Here is a 23,288-nt window from a genome sequence, read left to right as displayed (position 1 = left end):
CTTTGCTCCATGCTGTATGTGGTAGGGGGAACAAGCAACGGGGAATGATACAGCAACAGACCAGTGGATGACTAGGGCTGGCTCAAATCCCCTGTAAGTAAGCAGATTATGCATATTATTTTAGTAAAATCAAAAGGGCTTGGCTAATGCCAAACCTAAAAATGCAGTTTACACAGAGGACGATATACCAAGGATTTATAGATCTGTTTCACCTGTCGGATCCACTGCCTAGATTTTCGTGCAGGTCAACCTTTCTGCTCAGACCGTCTGGCAAATCCTGCCACACATTTTAAAATCGTTCCATTTAGCACCCTGACCTCCCAAGTGCTTGCAATATGGATGTTTTGACCTACTATCTGAAAATACAAACCTACTTAGTAGCCAAGTGGACTTTGACAGATAAATTACATCCAAGAGAAAGAACCTGCAGTTGCTGCAAAGGAAAGTCCATTACATGTTAAAGATAGTATTATCGTAACTCTTCTGGCAAGCATGATCTGATCTAATAGCGGGATGTAGGAGTCCTATCAACCAAGCTCAAGACACATAGTTTAGGGTCAAGGACAATCAGTTTTCATGTTTATTTTGACTTTTGGACAAGGAGGCCCAAACCCCTGCAGCGTATACCCGTTGGCAGCCTCCTCACAGTACCACATTATGGACCAGTAAAGAGCATTGTCTGCAGTTAAGGTACAATTTGTATCAATATGTTTGAACTGTTCGAACTTTTGTTTATGGGTCATTAGAACATTGTAATGTTTGGAGATCCATTAAAGAAAATTGAGTGCTCTGGGTTTCTAATGGCTGGTAAAAGCCAAGAGCTCCAACATTCCAATGTTTGTCCTTCACAGGTGTTGCTGTGAACAAAGGTTTCATTGAGCCGGAGGAAATCCCCTCGTGCTCACTGAGGCCTTTGCTTTATTTGTTAGAGCATTCTGCCCTCTGGTGGCGGAATGTTCTAATAGCCTTATAGCCAGCAGTAGCTGGGCTATACAGGTTCCGGCTCCGGCCTGCAACTGTCAAGAACTGCATATAGTGTGGTTTTGTTTTTGTTTTTTTACCAGTAAAGATTTTTTTTTTTAAAGGAGTGAATTTCCAGCTTTACCCAGTTTGGGATAAGATGGTGAAAACCCTCAAACAGGCACAAGACTCAAAAGGGTATTTCAGCAATGGAACTGACACTTCTCTCTACTTCTAGCTTAAATATGGATATTTACAGGAAGGTGGCAAAATCAGGACATTGCTAGAATCCAAACCCTACTATAATACGAGCATTTATTTATTTTTTGATTATGTCATATTGCACCTGGAAACATTCCTCATTGCAATTACCTGCACTTGCAGTAATTAATGGTCTATTTGTGAAGAGATCTAAATTGAGACCGAAGACTCGCTAAACCGTGAATTGTCAAGAAGGCTTTTATAGTAGGTCGTAGTGATGTTGGACATAATAAAAATGGTAGTGTATCGATTTGTCCCAGGTCACTTTCAGCTTCAAGAATCTCCCAAATCTGTCTGGAGTCTATAAGAAACTGTCCACCGTTGTTGATGGAGCCCGTACATATACAAGAATATTGTCTGCATGTTGGAAGATCTTGTGTTCCGTGGAGCCTATTCTATACCCTAACCCGACAAGTAAATTAAATGCTAGTGGTTGAATAATTTATATTGCAGAGTGCATTTCATAATCATTCATTCTGGTCATCTGGTATCAGCCACAATATGGCAGTGGTCCGCAAATAGCATATAAAACTTCACTTTAAAAACGTGATAGTTCCTGGCAGTTTGATGACAGAAGTAACTCCATTTAGCACTACTTTTTCTATCGCCTGCTGCATAAATTCCTATTTGATAAATGCAGATACAGCACAAAATATATACTAGAAAGTTTCTTTTTTAGCCCCCCCCCCCCCCATAAAGCCTGCTTGCAGCATTGCTAGCTGCAAGTTATGTTTACACAGTATTCTAATTTTGGAGAAAAGTGGATTAAGAGCCCTTACTAGGTTTCTTCCTTAATTTCATTCCAGACTTCACTGTAAATAAAGTATTTATTTGCCATCATTCTTCACAAATTATTCGAGTTGACCAAAGAAAGCTGTTCGCATCGTCCGTTTAGAAAATCCCCCTGCTAATGTATGGATACATTAAGCGAGATTGGGAAGTGTAAAGGACTGTTTGTCATCTGTGAGCACATCAGTATTCGAATGGTAGCATCTAAAGGAGCCATGGTTTGCTGGATGGGCTCTTGACCTCTAACATGCTACGAGAATGCAAACCATTCTTCTGTCACAACTAAAAAAGTACCCACTAACAATGGTCAAAGATCGTCTGAAACGTCTCTTGCTAAAATGTGCAGGGCAGCTGCTTAGAGATCAAAACGCCTTTACCTAGATTTAGACTTAACGACGGATACAGTGCTGGGCCAGGCACCTTAGTGGAAAGGGTTGAGTAAAGCGCATTTCTGTTCTTTATTTCCATATGTGCTTTCTTTTTACGTTGCTTTACTGTAGAGTGTGAAGCTACGTTTGCTATGGTACTCGAGTTAACCAAGACACAATGGACACCCTTTTTAATAACAAGCAAAGTCAACTGCCTGTCGGCTGCCTGTGGAAAATGACTAAATTAGGTATGCATAAGCGGCGTTCATTTATGTTCACCACAGCCACTGTTGAAAGTAAACTGAAAATCGTGAAACAGTGGCCACGCCATCTTGTCCCTTTTTAGGCCCCTTCATGCACGTAAGTGGCAGCCATTTTGTGTGCCCAGGCCTCTCTGCCCACTGCCAATAGCCTGCGCGTCTCTCCCCCTCACTCCCCGGCCTCGCAAGCATCCCCCCCGCGCCCCGACAGCCCCCGGCCTCTCCTGCTTGGGCCATAAACGCACCTCCAGCGCGACCCTGTCTCCGAGCCACATCCCGTGCTGAACCCCCTCACTCTTTCATCTCATTCATAGAACAGGCCCTTTGATAACCTCTTCCTCCCTGCCCGATTGTCCGGCCTGATCCCAGGCCATCACCTAGCCCAACAGATGCAGTTTATTGCCCCCTACAGTAGGACCTCGCCTCACATCAAAGGAGCGGGGATTAATCAATGCCTTCACACCCCTAGATCCGACCGATCGCCCGCATTCCTGTTCCCAGCGGAATGTCCAGCTGCGCGATAGCCATCATGCTGAGATTTGGGTGGGGACCCCTACTGTAGATATGTGTGAGAACGGGCCTGAACCGGGGATTCCAAAGATGCCTTTTTCGTACTTCAAAGCAATACCACAAATGTCCTAAATGTAATAAAGCCATAAACTTGTGTATAAGAGGCCAGGCCTCAGACATGTGGTTAGAGCACCTCGAGAAGATACCCTGTTGTCTGATTTGACGTGTTCTGTTCCGTCGGAATAAACTCCTGTTTCCTGCCTTCCAGTCTCCAGCGCCTGCCTCTTTGTTTGGTAATATTGAATGGTATGAGAGGCGGCTAACGCCGGGCAAATACTGAAGGGTTCTTGGTCGAATTCGGCCCTGCCTTTTTACAATTGGCGTCCCAAACGTGGGGCCCATCAGCGACACGTGGATCCAGTGGGAGAGGTCCCAACGACAGAGTGACCGACTGCAACGATCGGGAAGTGCACCTGCCCGATAGACCCTCGTCTGGCAGCCGATCATCCGAACTTCACCGGTTCCGAGCAGACCTCTCTCGAGTGATCTACGGTCCTGACTGGGAACCATCAGGAGTGCCACAGCAATTACGGAGAATAGAGGACGATCAGGCGCTGGAAGCGGAAGACGAGAAACTGTCCATGCGGTCCGGGTAAGGTCGTGTAACACGGCGAATTGATTGTTTGATTGACTTGGAAAATACTAGTATTACGCATTTGATTGTTTGGTTCTGAGAGATTCTCTGTCTACAAACGGGGAAGGATAGGAGTATTCTCCCTTTGCAGATAGTGAAGGGTAGGTAGCGCAGGCTTTTGCCCCCGTTGAAACCCGTCGCGCCTACTTCCCTCTCCATTGATTGATTGTTTGTTCGAGCATTAACTGTTCGAAATTGGTTCTCTGAAAGGATCTTCTCTGCCTATAAACGAGGAGGAACAGGAATTTCCCTCTCTCTTTGCAGATAGTGAAGGGTAGGTAGCGCAGGCTTTTGCCCCCGTTGTAACCCGTCGCGCCTATTTTATTCCTCATTTGATTGATTGATTGTTTGTCCGAACATTGACTGTTTGGAATTAGTTCTCTCTTTGGGTATTCCCTATTTGCGAATACTGTAGAATAGAAATATTCTGCCTAGTCTTCGCAAAGTAGTGAAGGATAGGTAGTGCAGACTTTTGTCCCCATTGTAACCCGTCATGCCTATCTTCTCCCCATTGTTCAGTAGTTGGTTCAGCCCGGACCGTTTATTAGAGGTAGATCATCCGGCTCCACCGGAGGGCACCCCTAATAAAAAGGATATGTATATAAAATACGGATTAGCCGCTGTATCTTTCCAACGAACTATGACATAAAAATCGCTAGGAAAAACAAAAGGAATCGAGCAAAGTCAGTAGGTCACTGATGGGATTCTTTTTGACCCCGCTAAAATAGAAACACTAGGAACAGCCCTTCATGAGAAATATGAAACTAGTGGGAGGAGCCGAGCTCGACACCGTGATGACCGCAAGGTAGCTCGGCTCCGCCGACCCCGCTGCCCAAACGTGTCTATCCTGCCGCCCACCCTGCCCAATAACGACAACCTTATCTGCTGATACCTACCATCCGTCCTGGGGGCTCCAGAGTGCAGCAGATCCGCAGCTACGCTCGTCCGGAAAATGAGGCCTCCGGCACGTGGAGACCGGGGCCTTGCCTGCAGTCATCAGCCGGCGAGGTGACATCGGTGGCGGCCCGGGGTGGAGGATGGAGGCCGACCAAAAGGGACCGTTGTGCGAATAAGCCGGAGGCAACACAACGCGCCGAGGCCCGTCCCCGGATCGTCCACAGGAGGTGTCCAGCAAGTTGTGTGCGGGGGATGCCTTGCTGATGGCTCCCCCCTTTGTTGCCTGGTCCAGCCATTTTGTATACCTGCGCCAGGAGATGGCGTGGGGCGCCCGCGGAGAGGCGGCGCGGACGGCCCCCTCCCCCTCCAGGTGGAGGTTCCTCTCCTGCACCAAGATTGCCATTCGCGTTCCACTTACGGATCCCCCGCGGCTGGCTGACCGGGGGGGGCCGCTCCGGTGGCCGTGGTGAAGGGCAGCTGCTGTGGGACTGTCAAGATGGCGGCCGGCTCCCCAGATTTGGGCCTGGTCCACTAAGATGGCTCTGGGCTACCATGGGACTCGGATGCTTGCCTGCTCGGGCATGAACCCCACTCTTGAAGACGTTCTCTCAGCTCTAGAGATTCTACGGAAGTCGCTGGCCCCCGACTCCCGCGGGCTTCCGGTGGGGGTGACCGCCGCCTTACCCTCATCTGGTGCCGTGAGGGAGGATGATTCAGTGCATCGACGGAGGGATACGCCTGCTGTCCCGCTCTCCGGAGTGGCCACGACGTTGTCACGAGGTGGCGGTGCTCTCATGCTAATGCCAGCTTTTGTCCTAAATTACTAAGAGATACTGTAGACTACCAACTCGATCAGTTCCGGTGGGACCTCAGCATGGCCCGGTAGGGAAGATTCTGCCTTCCTCACCTTTAAGTCACGGTTCATGCCGCCTGTCCTTTCCGTTGGCGTTAACGGAATTTTTTTGAACTGCCGAAAGGGGTTCTGGTCTGACCGCTAGTTATTGGAGGCAATTTGGACTATACTCTGGACCTGTCCGGCCTCGACCAAAATGGCGCCAGTATAGGCGGGACTTGCAACTCCTTATGACGTTCTAGTTGCTTAACCTTGATGTTATGGGATATGTATGCGGTCTTTGTGCACACGGGCGGGGAAGGGTACTGACTGGGCATGCGGACAACCCTATTGATGTGGGTTTTTATTCATTATTGATTATTGTATTATTAAAGCTTCGAAGTAATGTTACTCATGATACTCGCCCATGGTGTGCTTATGGACGATTTTATTGTAACTGATCCTGTTATACTTCCAATTATAAAATTAACCTTCACTGATCCTGCAACCGTTAGTCACGTTTAGTTTTTTTAATTAAATGGCTCGCCCGTTACGTACTTCTATACTACAGTGTAATCTCTCCTTACCTCATGCGTTTCCCGTCTGCTCCGTGACCGGCCTATATGGTTGGAGGCCCGTATTTGAATGCTGACATCTTCACAAATAAAGGTTTTTTTAAAATATATGGAACTAGCATCATAACAGTCACTTAGATTGGTAGGTTTTCGAATAAAGGCTACTATCCTCAAATAAATGAAGGGCAAGTAAAATGAAGCAATTTTGATTATGAAAAATTAAAAAGACATAGTACACAGAAATAATGCGAAAAGAATAGTCCAGATCTGTCGTATTTTACATTTCTGCAGCATAAGCAATAGGTAAAGATCCTGATATTTAGATATATCTATGAATAGGACAGTAGACCAGACCTCTTTTACTTCACAGCCCCCTTGTGGATCGAAAGCGCGCCTTTTTCAAACTAGGAATCTTTAATTACACTACAGTTGTAAATTCCCCGAAGAAGTACATTGACCCGAAGTATCGTTAGCGATGAACCCCAAGCGCATTCTGGTCCTCGGAATCCTAAACATCATAATCCTTGTTTTACCCACCCCGTGTATCAGAGGAGTTTTTAAACGCTCCTAAAACTCACCAGAGGAATGCCCTCTAGTCTAACGTTGGGCAAAACGCATACTATTGAAGGCACGAAAGCCCTCAGTGAAACTTGCCACCCCCCAATAGTTTCCATGCTCTGCGAATAGGAACAACCCTATACCACTGTAGACCATTTCTTTCCTTCAAATGAAAACATGACTCCGTCACCCCCCCTCACCTTATACTGAATACCCCTGGCTTTTGACCCTTTCCTACATGCGGTCTGTACTACCACCCTCGGGCGATCTATGTAATAAACAGCCTATCATCGGTTGTCTTTGCCGCACTACCAGTTCCTCTGGGCTTCAATGCCGAAATGCAAGGTACTGCATCCCAAAGAGATAAGTCAGGTACGTGGTAGGTAAAAACATTTTCGTGTTTATGCGCGCTGATGTGCTTTGAACGCTGCCCCCTCCCCCTCTTTTCTTTTTCTGCAGGTTAATATCGGAATTTCAGCTGAAGTATGGAGAAGACCTAAAACGCACGTGTTCCACGCGAAAAAAAAAAATAGGCTAGCTCTGTGAGATGGTACATTGTATACAGGAGCTATCTCTGGGAGCGTGAAAAATTTGTATGGTATGAATGTGCGCATGGGCCCTGATTTGTGCCGTATGAATGTTTATGTGTGGCACACGTCTGGGTTGACAAAAGAATGCTTTTTGTATGACTGAGGTGTTGATCGAACGGTTAATGGGATAGGAAAATTAAGCCCGAACATGGTACCTGCATGTGAAAGACGAATAAGAGTATAGCACATTCCTTAATTAGAGACGACTCTCTCTCTGGAGCTAGTAAATGGGAGAGTGGCCTACACCAGAAACTTGAAGGGTTACTGCAGTACAACGAACCCGACCCCAACCGATATCCCAAATGTATACCCAAAATAATGCGCACCAGTGAGTCAATTTATGCGCTGACTAAATAAGAGAAGTTAAGAGTACCCCGGGTCGGGGTTCATCCAAAATCCCCCTCAGCCCAGAAATTAGGGATATTGTCATGTTTTATATTTACCCCTTCTTCTTCCATCCTCATAGAAAAACCGGAATTGTACCATTATCATTATCATTTGCTAGATGTTGGAAGACCCCACCGTGAGTATAAGCACGACTGGACTAGTGTCCGACCAATTAAAAAGGAGTAAGTATTTTTGAAACGAGGTTACCAACAAAAATTGTCTACTATTAGGAAGGAAGGAGAATAAAAAGAGCTCGACCCCCAAATGAATTAAAGGGAATACTGAGAATACGCAACACGCATGACAAAGTCCTTTTGCCCAAAATAGCTCTGTGTCTTGTCTTAGGTTTTCGTACTTGATGTATGTACTGTCGCGCCCTATCTGGTATTTGTGTGTACGTAAACTAGGAATTTATGTTTTCCCTCAGCTTGTGTTTTTACACGTAAAACTGACCCGTACTGTTCTATGTGTGTGTGCACTGAATAGCCTATTATTATACACGTTTTTTTCCTCTCTCTCTTTTATGTTGTACGTGTACTAATAGCCTATTTGGTGCGCACGACGCTCTCTCCCTCTGAGGGCTCCCTTGCTCCCTTTTGAATAAATGACGACACTGTACCTCGCCGGTACATGTATAATTGGCTTTGAACACGACAGTGTTTGAACAAATTGACAGAAACAAAACGATCGTATCTTGCCATATTACTACCTCTCCTTTCTGTAAGATGATGGAACTTAATTGGCTGAGAAAGAAAGGACAGGTAAGATGACTGATGTCCCCTAATCTGGCACTTAAAAGGGAGCTATATGTCAGTGGCTTTTTTTAGTGCTTTAGTAACACCACCTTCATCATTCAGATTACCACCGCCCATTGCACAAAAGTAGAGTGTCCGAAACTTCCCCGTTGTTCCAGAATGGTCCCAGTTCTGTACCAGCCGTCCCAGAAAACCTTAAAGAGTGTAGCTGATGACCTTGTTTTTTTTTTTTTTTTTTTTTAAATATCTTTTATTTTCCATTTCAAAAAAGAAAAAAGCACACATTACAGAAAAAATAGAAAAATAGAAAATGCAGCATTTTGTTCATACATTTGTTCATCTTACAGTACAATCCAAATAAAATTTCATGTTAAAGTTATTTAGCCGCCAAAGGGGGAAAACATATCCTATATTACATTATATGGTATAGTAAACACCTTCATATTACATCAGTAAAAAAATAAATCAACCTATTCCTGTTCTCCATTTCTCCAAAGGTCCCCATATCTTAATACCTCGTACTCTCCCGCTCCTACCCTTTCTTGCATATATGTATTTTTCTAAGTTATGAATGGCAATAAGATTTGATAACCATGTTTGCAAGGTCGGGGGATTCTTATCTAGCCATACCCTGGCTAGCATTAATCTAAAGACAGCCGCTGCCATAAACATAAACATTTCATCACCTGAATCCGCATACTCATTTCCAATATCCACCCCCAGCATAATTAAACCGACCGAAAAGGTTAACCTGATCTTTAATGAATTGGTTAAAAAGTTTTCTACGTCCTTGATTAGTGTGTATAATTGAGGACAGGTGGCAAACATGTGGACGATATCTGCCTCAGAAGAGTTACACCTCGGGCACGTAGTGCCTTCCGTACCCCCCCACTTCGCAATCCTGGCTGGGGTGTAGTATAGCGAGAATAGCGTTTTGTAATGTTGGGATTGCAAGGGGGCGGAGCATAGGATAGACCGACCTAGCTCCAGTGAAGTGTTAAAAGATTCAGGTGTGGCCTCTATCCTTTCCCCCCATTTGGCCCTATGTTTGTCTAGATCATCAGGTCTAATTTTTGCCAGTACAGCATATATTAGCCTAATGGAGTATTCCTCCCCTGTAATTAGCCCTTCCATCAACTCAGTTGGCTGAAAGCCCAGTGGACCTCCTTGTTTATTCCTAAGGAAACTCCTGATCTGAAGATACTTAAAGAGGTCCCTTCTGTTTACTTTATATATTCTAATCAATTCCTCGAATTGTATTATGCCCTCTGGTTTGACTAAGTCCCCAACTTGCTGTATCCCTTTACCCTCCCATTCTGCCATTAGTGCATCAGAAAAGATTTCTTCAGGGAATGATTTGTTCTTGTAGACTCTGGTGTACCTATTAAATCTACCCATGCCCAATTTCTTTAAAAAAATACCCCAGACTTTAAGTGCTGCCCTCAGGGTTTTGTACGGCTGCCTTCTAAGGTACCCCAAATCCGTATAATACAGGAATGCGTTGTCAGCGTTTTGACCTAACATCATTGTGTAGGTTTCAATTGACATGTTCATGGTCTTTGATGCCCCGCCACCTCCTCCAATTAATCCCTGCATATACTGGAGTGCAGCCGCCAAAAAGTATAGTCTAAAATCTGGTGCACCCCACCCCCCTCTATCCCTTGGCAGGGAAATGAATTTATATGCCCTGCGAGTTTTCCCTCTTGCCCATATAAATCTATTGGCCAAGCTTTCCAACCTATTAAACCATTTGTTGTCAAAAATCAGAGGTATTGACCTGAATAGATACAAAAATTTGGGCAGAACCATCATTTTCAGCACGTTTGTAGTTCCAACCAATGAAAGATGTAGATTGCTTATTCTTTCCAAATCTTTTTTTACCTTAGTAAGCAATGGTTCAATGTTTCGTTCTACTAAATCCTCCAGTTTTACAGTAACATCAATGCCTAGATAGGTTGCATTGCTAACCACCCTGCTATCTAAACTTGATGCAAATCTATTCAGAATGATCTGTGTTTTAGTTTTATTTAGGTTATAACCTGACATCAACCCAAACTTCTGACTCCGAATCCAGATATAGCTATGGTTGGAGTAGAGGCAGAAGCTGATGACCTTGTTTTTAAAGATAAATCACGTTCGCGAATGTAACAGGAATAAACACCAAACAGACATGATGATGGAAAATAGTAAAAATGCCTGCAAACCTGCACCACAGCAATGATTCATGAGTTAATAGCATACCCCGATGTAAGGATTAATAAACATCCACCCTATCGTGACCGATAAACGTTTCCCCAACTACTTGGGGTTGGGAGAGAAATTGAAGTGTGTGAACGTCTTCCCCTGCCAGTTCTCTAAGACTTGTTTTTGTACTTATTTAAAGATGACATGCAGTCGTCGGAGGAGAGGGGCCGGACGTGACGCACAGCCTGGCTGCAGATCGGGAACATCTGTGAGCTCGACCAAGGCGGAGCCACAGAGCAAAGAGATGCGGGACGAGGCACCATTCTCAACATGGAAAGTGAAAAGAAAGAAGGGCTGTCCAGAAGCCCCTGCATGTTGACCAGCTCGTGCCGAAAGTCCCAGCCCATTGAGCCCGATTGATGGGCCCACTTGCTTGAGATTTCTGCCCTCCTTGGTCCATTTCAGATCTGATCCCACTCCACCCTCTCTTCCCTCGGCCTCCCAAAGCACGCCCCCATTCCCCCCCCCCTTTTTCCATATGGAGTTTTTTTTTTTTTAACTTGACTTCAAGAAGAAACACAGCACAAAGATAGAATAGGGTTTGTCACGAAAGAAGAACGGAATGCGGGTACCCCGCCTAAAGTATCTATGGTAGATCAGTTAGGAACAAGACAATCAGGACTGTGGTCCGAGAGCAAAGAATGGCCACACCCTGCAACGCGAAATCTGGATTAGAGCTGGACGCATAGCTCCACCGCCGGTGCTCAACAGTGCCAACGAAAAAAAAAAAAAAAAAAAAAGGAAGAACAATGAGAGCCTACCAGTGATGGCTCGCTGTAATAAGACACTGGAAAGAAGAACCCTTTTTGAACATTACCACCCCTTGACTGTCACTTGTATTAAGTTGAATTCCTCTCCCAACCACTTTGTATTGATTATCACCCAATTGAGCTTTCGAAACCTTACATCGGTCACTTTCAACTGTGCATGGATAACTAAGAAAGCGTCAACTCTGTATCATGATGATTATAGAACACCAGTCATACACATGAACATTCTGTCTAGTTTTGATCCCCACGGAGTCCAGACCTCAAGTAATGTACTTAATAGCCCTTATTCTGCCAGAACATTTTTTGTATGACATCATGTTTGTATTCGAACGAATTCCCTACATCATCTAAGTAATGTCCCCATCTCCAGGTCTAATGTATGACACAGCTAATGTAATTTTGTATGCACTGCCTCCTCGCCTATCACCTTGACTACATATGGTTATGTACGATTCTGTCAGCATTGATAGCAGAATTATTTCCATCTGCCCGTAATGTATATGGGCTACCAAAGTGGATTGTATAACTAATGTCAGCTTGTACATCCTCACCTGTGACATGAACAGAAATGAACTAACTTATGATAAAAACTGGGGACTGTGGAAAATGACTAAATTAGGTATGCATAAGTGGCGTTCATTTATGTTCACCACAGCCACTGTTGAAAGTAAAGTGAAAATCGTGAAACAGTGGCCACGCCATCTTGTCCCTTTTTAGGCCCCTTCATGCACGCAAGTGGCAGCCATTTTGTGTGCCCTGGCCTCTCTGCCCACTGCCAATAGCCTGCACGTCTCTCCCCCTCACTCCCCGGCCTCGCAAGCATCCCCCCGCACCCCGACAGCCCCCGGCCTCTCCTGCTTGGGCCATAAACGCACCTCCAGCGCGACCCTGTCTCCGAGCCACATCCCGTGCTGAACCCCCTCACTCTTTCATCTCATTCATAGAACAGGCCCTTTGATAACCTCTTCCTCCCTGCCCGATTGTCCGGCCTGATCCCAGGCCATCACCTAGCCCAACAGATGCAGTTTATTGCTCCCTACAGTAGGACCTCGCCTCACATCAAAGGAGCGGGGATTAATCAATGCCTTCACACCCCTAGATCCGACCGATCGCCCGCATTCCTGTTCCCAGCGGAATGTCCAGCTGCGCGATAGCCGTCATGCTGAGATTTGGGTGGGGACCCCTACTGTAGATATGTGTGAGAACGGGCCTGAACCGGGGATTCCAAAGATGCCTTTTTCGTACTTCAAAGCAATACCACGGATGTCATAAATGTAATAAAGCCATAAACTTGTGTATAAGAGGCCAGGCCTCAGAGATGCGGTTAGAGCACCTCGAGAACATACCCTGTTGTCTGATTTGACGTGTTCTGTTCCGTCGGAATAAACTCCTGTTTCCTGCCTTCCAGTCTCCAGCGCCTGCCTCTTTGTTTGGTAATATTGAATGGTATGAGAGGCGGCTAATGCCGGGCAAATACTGAAGGGTTCTTGGTCGAATTCGGCCCTGCCTTTTTACACTGCCAGTGCTGTGTTCTTTGGGGTTACCAGTATCAGTTTGGGTGGAGTATATGCTCAGTATAGCTATATCCACAGACCACACCTCTGTCCATTCAGTATTTTTAAAAATAAAGAGAAGATGTGTTTGGAAAGTTATGTAAAGTCCACTGCGTTTTGAGTTATTAATCTTGAGGCCTAATGAGCTATCGTTAAAAATAAAAATGTACCCGTAGATGGAATGGTCTATAAAAATAAGAGATCGTCTTGAGAACCGTTCTGGGATCCCGCACATGGGTTGAGGTATTCATTGTTTAAGAAATCGGTGAAAAATCCCCGTTATTAGTGTCCTTTCCTGTAATTGTTGGTTGATTCTGGTATTTCACATGCTTACGGATCCTATATAAATCGCTTTGGGCTTTGGATTCTCTTGTCCAGTGATTAATAAGTATTTCCATATGAGGAATTGTCAGGAGAGTTTAAAAAGTATTTGCACTTGTTTTCTAATCATAATACTTTACAACTTACACACGCAATGTACATCCGATCTTCTTCTATTAAACAGGAACAACTGAAAACTACAGGCACAGCTGGAGTGGGTCTGAAAAGCAGGCCGATGTCATTCGGTATCGCAGTGAAGAGCGAAGCCTGGCGCTGCAGCTCTGCGGCTGGATAAAGAAGGGAGCAGATGTGGATGTGGGACCATTCCTGAATTCTTTGGAGCTGGACGGCGAATGGGAGCGAGCAGCTGCAGTAGCACTGTTCAATTTGGATATCAGGCGAGCTATCCAGATCCTAAATAAAGGCGCTTCGTCCGGGAAAGGTATGTGCCGGTTCACAGCTTTACTAATGATATTGAGTTCTCCTGTAGTGCACTATGATGGGGAAAAAATGCACTAACATTTTGTTTTTCTATTTGTAATGGTGCTCCCATTCCATTGCAGCGTGCAATCATTGCCATATTTGCTGTTAATGAGTGTCGAGAGAGTTATCCTTCCATTACAGTCCTACATTAATGTATTTATTACATGTTCACCAAAACGAAGCCCTCTCAGGTTGACATTGGATTGGAACCATTACTACTTTTTAAAACTCTTGCAGCACCCCGTTCTACTAAGTGCTCCATTTAAGTCATTTCCACCAAAAAGGAAATATATTCTGTGCTCCACATCCCCTCCAACAGCTATCAGTGGTTTCTGTGAACATGTTGCCTGGTTTCCTTGAATCTGATGTTGATTACATGTGATTGTAGAGTCATCTGATGCAGTATACCATGTGTGCTATTGTCAAAGCCTCTGCCATGTCTTCTTTTCAATAACTGTTACCCAGAGTTGTCACTCCATTTTTGGTGGATTTTGCAATTTATACATGGTTAGATGAACCCTATCATGGTCTGAAGAATCACTGAGGCAAACCGATCCCTAGTAGCAACCTCACTGTTTAATGTTTATAGCATCCACTGACTAATTTGTAAACATTTCAGCCTCAGGAAATGATTCCAACTTTAAGATTTTTGCCCTGCTCAAACAACTTAACCAACACATCAAATCTTTACATTATGATACTGCACCCTCCTTCGTGCAAACGTTTGAATGCCCCACCTTGTAATCCCCGAGCAAATTTCTCATTAAAATATATAGGTGTTAATATTGTGTGAAATAACTTTATTCTGTAAAAATTTCGCCATAAAAGTATACAAATTATGCCATACATTTTTTAATTTAAAAATACATAAATAGATACTTCATTCAATAAAATTCCATCAAGAGTGTGCATATTGTACAGTACACATAGTATGTTAGGACCCAACAACCAAATATGCCTGTGATCTCACATAACTATCCCCGTGCATACTGGTAGGGTACATTTTAACCAATACAAAAATACCATCAAGTATCCTACCAGAGGCCGTCTAGGTGTTAAGCGGGGTGGGGCGGGGCTTCATCCTCCTCATACGTGTCAGCCATGCACTACCCAGATATTTAGCTACCCCGCATACCATAAGGGTGGAGGACGTATCTGTGCACAGTACTCGTAGGGCCATTTTGTGGCATCTAAGACCCAACCCCCTACATAAGGGTTTTAGCCAAACCTTCCTGGCAACTTTATATGCGGGGCAAGCAAAGAGGAAATGCGCCACAGATTCATTCGGGGCAGCACAACAAGGGCAAGAGTTCAACAAACCACCGACGTTGGTCCACCCCGAAGTGAAGTCATGCACCGGGAGGGTCCCATACCTAAGTTTTAGGTAGAGTGCTATATCCAGAGGCTTTGATATAAGGTCTAAGAAGGATTCCAGTTTTCTTGACCCTTTAAACTCTAAGAACCGCTCCGTGAGCAAGCCCCCTGCGCCACTACGCATTGCCTCTGCCTGAACCCAGTCCCAGTAGAGTTTCTTCATCACTAGTTTGGGGGGTGGCATTTGACTAGACCATGCATCGCTCAAGCCCAGATGCACAACCAGCTGCCTCAGTTTGCTCAACCATCTGATCTTATCACTGGTATTGAGCAAAATGAGTTCATCTAAAACAGCAGCATAGTTTGTGAGCTCCCTGGTCCTTCTCAGCCGTAGCCAAAATAATAGTGGGCGCAATCGCACTAAATCTTTAAAGGAGCGCCTGCCTAGATCTATCCTTAGAGGGATTAGCGGAGTTGAGACTGGGAGAGCCACCAGGTCCCTCAAAAATTTATTTTCAGCTGAGACTAACCCCCACAGCTCAGAGCCGTATTGGGCGGCCGGTAAAATCTGTCCCTCCTAGATTGCCAGAGCCGGTGCCACAGGTTTACTCGACGACTCCCGGTGTTCTCTCAAGGTCACCCCTGACACTCTTTTATGGCTCAGTAACATTTTGGCCAGATGGTCCTTCCAGTTCATCCGACTATTAACCAGAACCCCCAAATAGTCGAAGGAATCTACCAGCTCCAGAGGTGTCCCATTGAGCGTGAAGTTGTTCCTAAATCTTTTAGAGGGAGAGAGGGCCATAAGCTTGGTTTTGGAGGTGTTAATGGTAAGACCACTATCCGTACAAAAGGTACTAAAACGGTGCAAAAGCTTTCCAAGTCCCACGGGGGATTTGGAGATCAGTATGGTGTCATCCGCAAAGAGTATAGTGGGTGTTTTTTCCCCCGCCAGGGTTGGCGCGTCTGCGTCTTCCTCTCTCAGATGGTCCACCACACCGTTCACAAAGAGAGAAAAGAGGGTCGGCGCCATAACACAACCCTGGCGGACTCCACTCCTCACGGGCACCCTGTCTGTCAATTGTCCCTGGGTGCCCCATCTAATCCTCGCATAATTCCCCTCGTGAAGCCTTACAATCAAACCCAAGAGAGGCCCAGGAAAGCCCATCTTCTCTAGCGTATCCCACAGCCTTGCTCGAGGGACCAGGTCAAATGCCATCTTGAGATCTATGAAAGCAAGGTAGAGACTACCCTTATTAATGGTCACAGATTTCCAATAGATGGCAAAAAAACGAAAGACCTGGTCCATCGTGCCTACCTTTTGGCGGAATCCTGCTTGAAAGTGGGAGAGGACATGTTCTTCTTCCATCCAGGTTCCCACCCTAGAAATAATGACCCTGCCAACCACCTTCTGTATCACATCTATCAGACTGATTGGTCTGTAGTTGGCAGGGTCATCTCTAGCCCCCTTTTTAAACACGGTGACGACCTCTGCCCCCTTCCAAGAGTCTGGCACAGGTTGTCCCTTGGCAATCAGGTTCATTATAAGGGCAATGAGTTTGGCCCAAGCAATAGGATCTTCTAACAGGAGGTCCCCTGGGATCCCATCCGGGCCCGCCGCCTTCCCCGGGGTCAAATGCCTAATTGCCACTACTAGCTCTGAGGGTGAAAATGGATCCTCAAGCACTAGTGGGAGTTGGTCCCTTCTCGCGGGGTCTAAAGGGGGACAAGAGTGTTCTTCAGCTCCACCGTACAGTGCTGAAAAATGGGAGAACCATTGTTGGCTTGTTATATGGGTAGCTAGTGGTTGAGAGCTCTTCTGCCTAGCTTTATTAATAAGCTCCCAAAACAACATCGAATTCCTCTTACTAACTGCAGAGTTAAGATCCTTCCAGTGTTGTTCTTCCCAATCTCGTTTGGCCAATGCCATTACCCTTGCATAATCCTTCCTAGCTGCTCTAACTAGTGAGGGATCTTTTTTTAGCAGGGCAACTGTTAGCTCTTTCCTTTTTCCCCTGCACTGAACCCTGTACCAAGGGTTGCTGGATATGGAAGACACCTTTTTTAGTCTTCCTCTTTTCCCCTTGGATAGAAAATGTTGGCCTACATATTCTATTGTATTTTTGTATGCAGTGGCAAAAACGAACGGCGATTCCTGGGCATTTCCCATTCCCAGTTCCAGGGCCACCAATTCTGCGGTCAGATCTGCCACATGTGACTTAATACTCACAAGTTGATCTTCCTGCAGTTGGGCCTTGTCCCATTTCAGCCTTCGGTTACCATTGTAAGGGATAACCTCATTGGTTGTCCTCAAGGGAGCGCTCTTCACACATCCATTTAGGATGCCCCACCTTAGCTTGGTACAAAGGGGGTTGTGGTCACTGTCCTGTGGGGATACCACCTCCAAGTCTACCAGATCCCTCCATATTTTGACGTCCAGTAAGATATAGTCGATTCTTGACGGACCAGTAAGCCTATTAAAAGTCCTCGCGCCAGCACGGTCAGACATAGTCCTACCGTTCAATGCTCTTAGGTTATGTTCCCTGGTAAGGGCGTTAATTTGTATTGCCCTTGCTGACCATTTTCTAATTGGGGCTAAAGACAGGGATGGAATGGACCATCTAGAATCTTCCTCCTCAATGTCCAAGGGATCATCCCCGCTAAGGGGCTCGAATGTACAGTTAAAATCCCCACCCACTATAATTTTAGATGATGGGGGACAGTTGGCTAGTGCCAGATCTAAACACGTTAATGTGGGTGAGGCTGTATCCCCCGGTGTCCCTCTGGAATAGACATTGAATAAATCAAACCTGCTCACCTCATTTTGTCCCCTAATTGAGAGATGTAGGATATCCGTACATACTGAATTGTGACTAACCACCTCCCAGTTCAAATCAGTTTTAATCCAGGCCAATAAGCCTCCCGCTGGCCTGCCCTTCCCACAGCTTGAGGCGGGGGAGAAGAAGGTTGAATACCCTGATTTATGTAATGGGGACAGGCTCCAAGTCTCTTGGAACAGACACACGTCGAACTTCCCAATGAAAGTGTGCCATTCCGGTAAAGCCATCTTCCTTTTTAGCCCCGCCACATTCCAGGATAACAAATGCACAACCCTATAACCTGTAGCAGACACATCAGGGGCCCCCTTGGTCCCACTCCTCCCCCAAGCAATGGACTTTTGGCTGGCCTCCACATGTTTAGTTAGATTTAGGGTTACATTTTTGCCAACCTAGGAGCCCGGACACGATACCTCTGTGGTTACACTACTAACTGTGAGATTGGCTAATATAGGGTCCAATTTCCCCGTATCATAAGAGCTGGCTTCACTTGAAGCCACTTGAACTATACCCCCTAGGCTGGTATCACATGGTCGACCACCCTTATATACCCTCAACTGTGATCTTCAATCGCAGTCTTCCATGCCTGATAGCACAGAAAACCTGTTCCCTGACTCCAGAGGTGTGAAGGGTCTCAAATGGTCCATTCTCCTGCTGATGTTCCTATTATATCTCGGAGGTACAGTGTTCCACCCGAAGGGCTCGGCCACATGTGCAGGGTAATGACCGTGAAGTGCATGCCTAGTATTATATAATGGCAGGGGGTTTACATAGGTGGGAATCAGCCCATTTGAAAAGGATGGGGGGGAACACCAAAGATCTAGGGTAAAAGTATGTCAGGGCCCGTGGGGTAATGCAATTGTCACCACTTCCCATGGGCCAATTTAATATGTAGTCCACTGCACGTGGGTCTCTAAAATTAACTACCACCAAATCGCCCTCAATGTCTTTACATCTACTACCCAGCCAGGTGAGTCGCCTAACGTGCACTATCTCACCGTCAATATTGTGTGAGATGGGTCTATATGTACCCAGCCAATGCATGATTTTGTTCTTCAGCTGGGCGAACCCTTCTCTCTTATTGTCTGATCGTGGTGGAACCCCCGTTAGAACAACTACAAAAGGCACAGCTTGTGGAGGTAGTTCCACTTGTGGCCCTTTATTCACTGTGGCTCTAGTGTGTCTAGCACTTCCCCGTTCCTCCCGAGTGTTCCCTGTGGGAGCCATTGCCAAACCCCTTGGCAGTTCACTAACCGGAGCTCCTACCGGCTTTTGTGGCTGTAGCTTTTGCTGGATATAGACGCCCCTACTAGAAGGCTGTGGTGTGGCTTTGGTAATTTGGGATGGAGCTTTAGCGACATTAGTAGAAGGTAACATAACCAAGGTTGTGGGCGGAGCAGCCACACTTACCTGGGCCTTAGGAGGAATAACCTTACTACTTATGGCGGTCTCTAAGATCGTAAGTCTAATCTCCACCCTTTTTAAACTCTCTATAATGGGCTGAAAAAGAGATCGGATTAAATATTCCAAATTTCCCTGAGGAATTGTGAGGGGTACTACATTCAATTGTGTCTCCACAGGGGCTGGGTCAGGCTCAGTGATATTAATATCCGTGACAGGTAGTGAAACTACTGGGGGCAATGGCAAGGTTGAGAGACTTTCTGGCACCTCCACTGGCGCCGAGACAGGTTTATTAGCGGGCTTTGAAGATTTGCCAAAATCAGAGTGGCTAGTTTTAGTTTTAGGCAACCCACCCCCATCTTCCGTCTTCTTTTACTAGGGGGTGGGCCATGGATTTTCGCCAAAGCTGGCTGCTTCGGCTTCATCCTTAACAGCTTAACACAAGTGGGGGTCTGGGTAGTTAAGTCGACAGCCGTACAGCTTGGGATTAAGGGGGGGGAAGCACTTACAATCTGGTCAGTAGGAACACCAAGAATGGGGGTGCAGTCCCGCAGCAGCAGTGGGACACTATCCATTGATAATAAATCTTCATTACTACTACTTGGGCTTCCTCCCTCCTGGGCAACGAAGTGGGGTGTGGGGTCTACAAGCAACCTATTTTTCAAGCCTTCAACCGAGCGTCGGCGCTCAGCCCTACGCTCTGCCAACAGGTTTTCCCTATCACCATCAATCGATACCCTGGAGAAGTAGTTGCCCAGTGTCCCGTTTCTGGACCCCCCCCGGCTTATCAGTGGTGGCAACCTCTGGAATCTGGGCCATGTCCGTCAGTTGTTCAGGGACCACACGTGAAAAACGCTAGCGGAAGTAAGAGGGTAGGCCCAGCCCAGCCTCCTCTGGCCTACGAGGGCCTCAGAGGGCCCGCCCTTTGCCCGGGCTTCGCCCCGGGCGCTTCCGCGCGCAACCGCGTAGCGGTCATACAAGAAGTTTAAGTAGAGCTATGGAGGGGGGCGTGGCCGGCAGGGAGAGCGGCCCAGGTGTTGCGGGCTAAACGAGCAGGGACTCTTGGGGAATTTGAGTCCCTGCTACAGTGCTCGCAGCCCTGCCGGTGCTCTGATGCGTCCTCCAGCACTTTACTTCCAGCAGCCCCTTTGATATCACTAGTCTGCTGTCCCTCCCGCAGACTCAGGAGACGAAGCGGGACCCGCGCAGCGGGTCCGGCGAGGCGTAGGTGTGCACCCCGGCACACAGGAACAGTCCAACAACGGAAAATAGCCTGACTAGCGTCCAAAGGCAAAGTATCCCACCAGCAGGAAGAGTTGAGGCGGTTTTAAGTCCAGGCGGAGGGGCGTGGCCGGCAGGGAGAGCGGCCCAGGTGTCGCGGGCTAAACGAGCAATGACTCTTGGGAATTTGAGTCCCTGCTACAGTGCTCGCAGCCCTGCCGGTGCTCTGATGCGTCCTCCAGCACTTTACTTCCAGCAGCCCCTTTGATATCACTAGTCTGCTGTCCCTCCCGCAGACTCAGGAGACGAAGCGGGACCCGCGCAGCGGGTCCGGCGAGGCGTAGGTGTGCACCCCGGCACACAGGAACAGTCCAACAACGGAAAATAGCCTGACCAGCGTCCAAAGGCAAAGTATCCCACCAGCAGGAAGAGTTGAGGCGGTTTTAAGTCCAGGCGGGGGGGCGTGGCCGGCAGGGAGAGCGGCCCAGGTGTTGCGGGCTAAACAAGCAGGGACTCTTGGGAATTTGAGTCCCTGCTACAGTGCTCGCAGCCCTGCCGGTGCTCTGATGCGTCCTCCAGCACTTTACTTCCAGCAGCCCCTTTGATATCACTAGTCTGCTGTCCCTCCCGCAGACTCAGGAGACGAAGCGGGACCCGCGCAGCGGGTCCGGCGAGGCGTAGGTGTGCACCCCGGCACACAGGAACAGTCCAACAACGGAAAATAGCCTGACTAGCGTCCAAAGGCAAAGTATCCCACCAGCAGGAAGAGTTGAGGCGGTTTTAAGTCCAGGCGGAGGGGCGTGGCCGGCAGGGAGAGCGGCCCAGGTGTCGCGGGCTAAACGAGCAATGACTCTTGGGAATTTGAGTCCCTGCTACAGTGCTCGCAGCCCTGCCGGTGCTCTGATGCGTCCTCCAGCACTTTACTTCCAGCAGCCCCTTTGATATCACTAGTCTGCTGTCCCTCCCGCAGACTCAGGAGACGAAGCGGGACCCGCGCAGCGGGTCCGGCGAGGCGTAGGTGTGCACCCCGGCACACAGGAACAGTCCAACAACGGAAAATAGCCTGACCAGCGTCCAAAGGCAAAGTATCCCACCAGCAGGAAGAGTTGAGGCGGTTTTAAGTCCAGGCGGGGGGGCGTGGCCGGCAGGGAGAGCGGCCCAGGTGTTGCGTGCTAAACAAGCAGGGACTCTTGGGAATTTGAGTCCCTGCTACAGTGCTCGCAGCCCTGCCGGTGCTCTGATGTGTCCTCCAGCACTTTACTTCCAGCAGCCCCTTTGATATCACTAGTCTGCTGTCCCTCCCGCAGACTCAGGAGACGAAGCGGGACCCGCGCAGCGGGTCCGGCGAGGTGTAGGTGTGCACCCCGGCACACAGGAACAGTCCAACAACGGAAAATAGCCTGACCAGCGTCCAAAGGCAAAGTATCCCACCAGCAGGAAGAGTTGAGGCGGTTTTAAGTCCAGGCGGGGGGCGTGGCCGGCAGGGAGAGCGGCCCAGGTGTTGCGGGCTAAACGAGCAGGGACTCTTGGGAATTTGAGTCCCTGCTACAGTGCTCGCAGCCCTGCCGGTGCTCTGATGCGTCCTCCAGCACTTTACTTCCAGCAGCCCCTTTGATATCACTAGTCTGCTGTCCCTCCCGCAGACTCAGGAGATGAAGCGGGACCCGCACAGCGGGTCCGGCGAGGCGTAGGTGTGCACCCCGGCACGCAGGAACAGTCCAACAACGGAAAATAGCCTGACCAGTGCCAAAGGCAAAGTATCCCACCAGCAGGAAGAGTTGAGGCGGTTTTAAGTCCAGGCGGAGGGGCGTGGCCGGCAGGGAGAGCGGCCCAGGTGTTGCGGGCTAAACGAGCAAGGACTCTTGGGAATTTGAGTCCCTGCTACAGTGCTCGCAGCCCTGCTGGTGCTCTGATGCGTCCTCCAGCACTTTACTTCCAGCAGCCCCTTTGATATCACTAGTCTGCTGTCCCTCCCGCAGACTCAGGAGACGAAGCGGGACCCGCGCAGCGGGTCCGGCGAGGCGTAGGTGTGCACCCCGGCACACAGGAACAGTCCAACAACGGAAAATAGCCTGACCAGCCTCCAAAGGCAAAGTTAGTTAATATTTGAAAAGGTGAGTCATTTCGTTCTAATTGCTATCGTGTTTCATGTATCGAATACCATTTTAGACACCATTCTAATATAAGGGTTACTTTACCACTCTGGTTCAGCAACCATAATAATTTCAGGTCGATGCTTCATGTGAATCCAAATCAACATAAACCCATGTTTTCAGGCTCTACCTCAGCTCTTTATTGCCTACACAAAGATATATTGCTTGAAAAACCATCTGTGATTCTCATTTCTAAATTTTCTCGTTTAGGACCAGAAAACCTACAATTATGCACACCAAGCATATTTGCTGTGCTTTTCCTCCAAATCGGTTACCTGTAATGTTTTGAGACTAATCATGTGCCTTAATTTGGACCATTGTTTGAATTGTTTAAAAGGATCAACCTTTTTCTATGATGGTCTTCTGCCACGGACTGGATGTCATTCAGAATTCATTTAGTCATTATTCGTTATTCGGTTTCCTCAAGGAAAACCATACGAGTACACAGTAAAAACAGCATAGTTAATATATTAACAATGAATTTAAAACTGGGTGTGGCTTGAGAGACCAGCATGGCAGATGAGATGCGCTGTAACGGAACTCCACATTGAAACC

At 47.3% G+C, this 23,288-nt stretch overlaps 1 protein-coding gene across 2 annotated transcripts in view; it reads left to right on the top strand.

Annotated features, from left to right (window-relative positions):
* Positions 1–23,288, top strand: part of MIOS (meiosis regulator for oocyte development) — a 209,182-nt gene that overhangs the window by 52,315 nt on the left and 133,579 nt on the right. For both annotated transcript variants that reach the window (XM_078663710.1, XM_078663711.1), the window contains exon 4: positions 13,509–13,766. In XM_078663710.1, the coding sequence (XP_078519836.1) occupies positions 13,509–13,766 (258 nt within the window). The remainder of the gene's footprint in view (positions 1–13,508; positions 13,767–23,288) is intronic.

Source organism: Lissotriton helveticus, chromosome 10 (genome assembly GCF_964261635.1).
Source record: "Lissotriton helveticus chromosome 10, aLisHel1.1, whole genome shotgun sequence".
In the NCBI taxonomy this organism is placed as follows: domain Eukaryota; kingdom Metazoa; phylum Chordata; class Amphibia; order Caudata; family Salamandridae; genus Lissotriton; species Lissotriton helveticus.
This window is presented reverse-complemented; position numbering and strand designations above follow the sequence as displayed.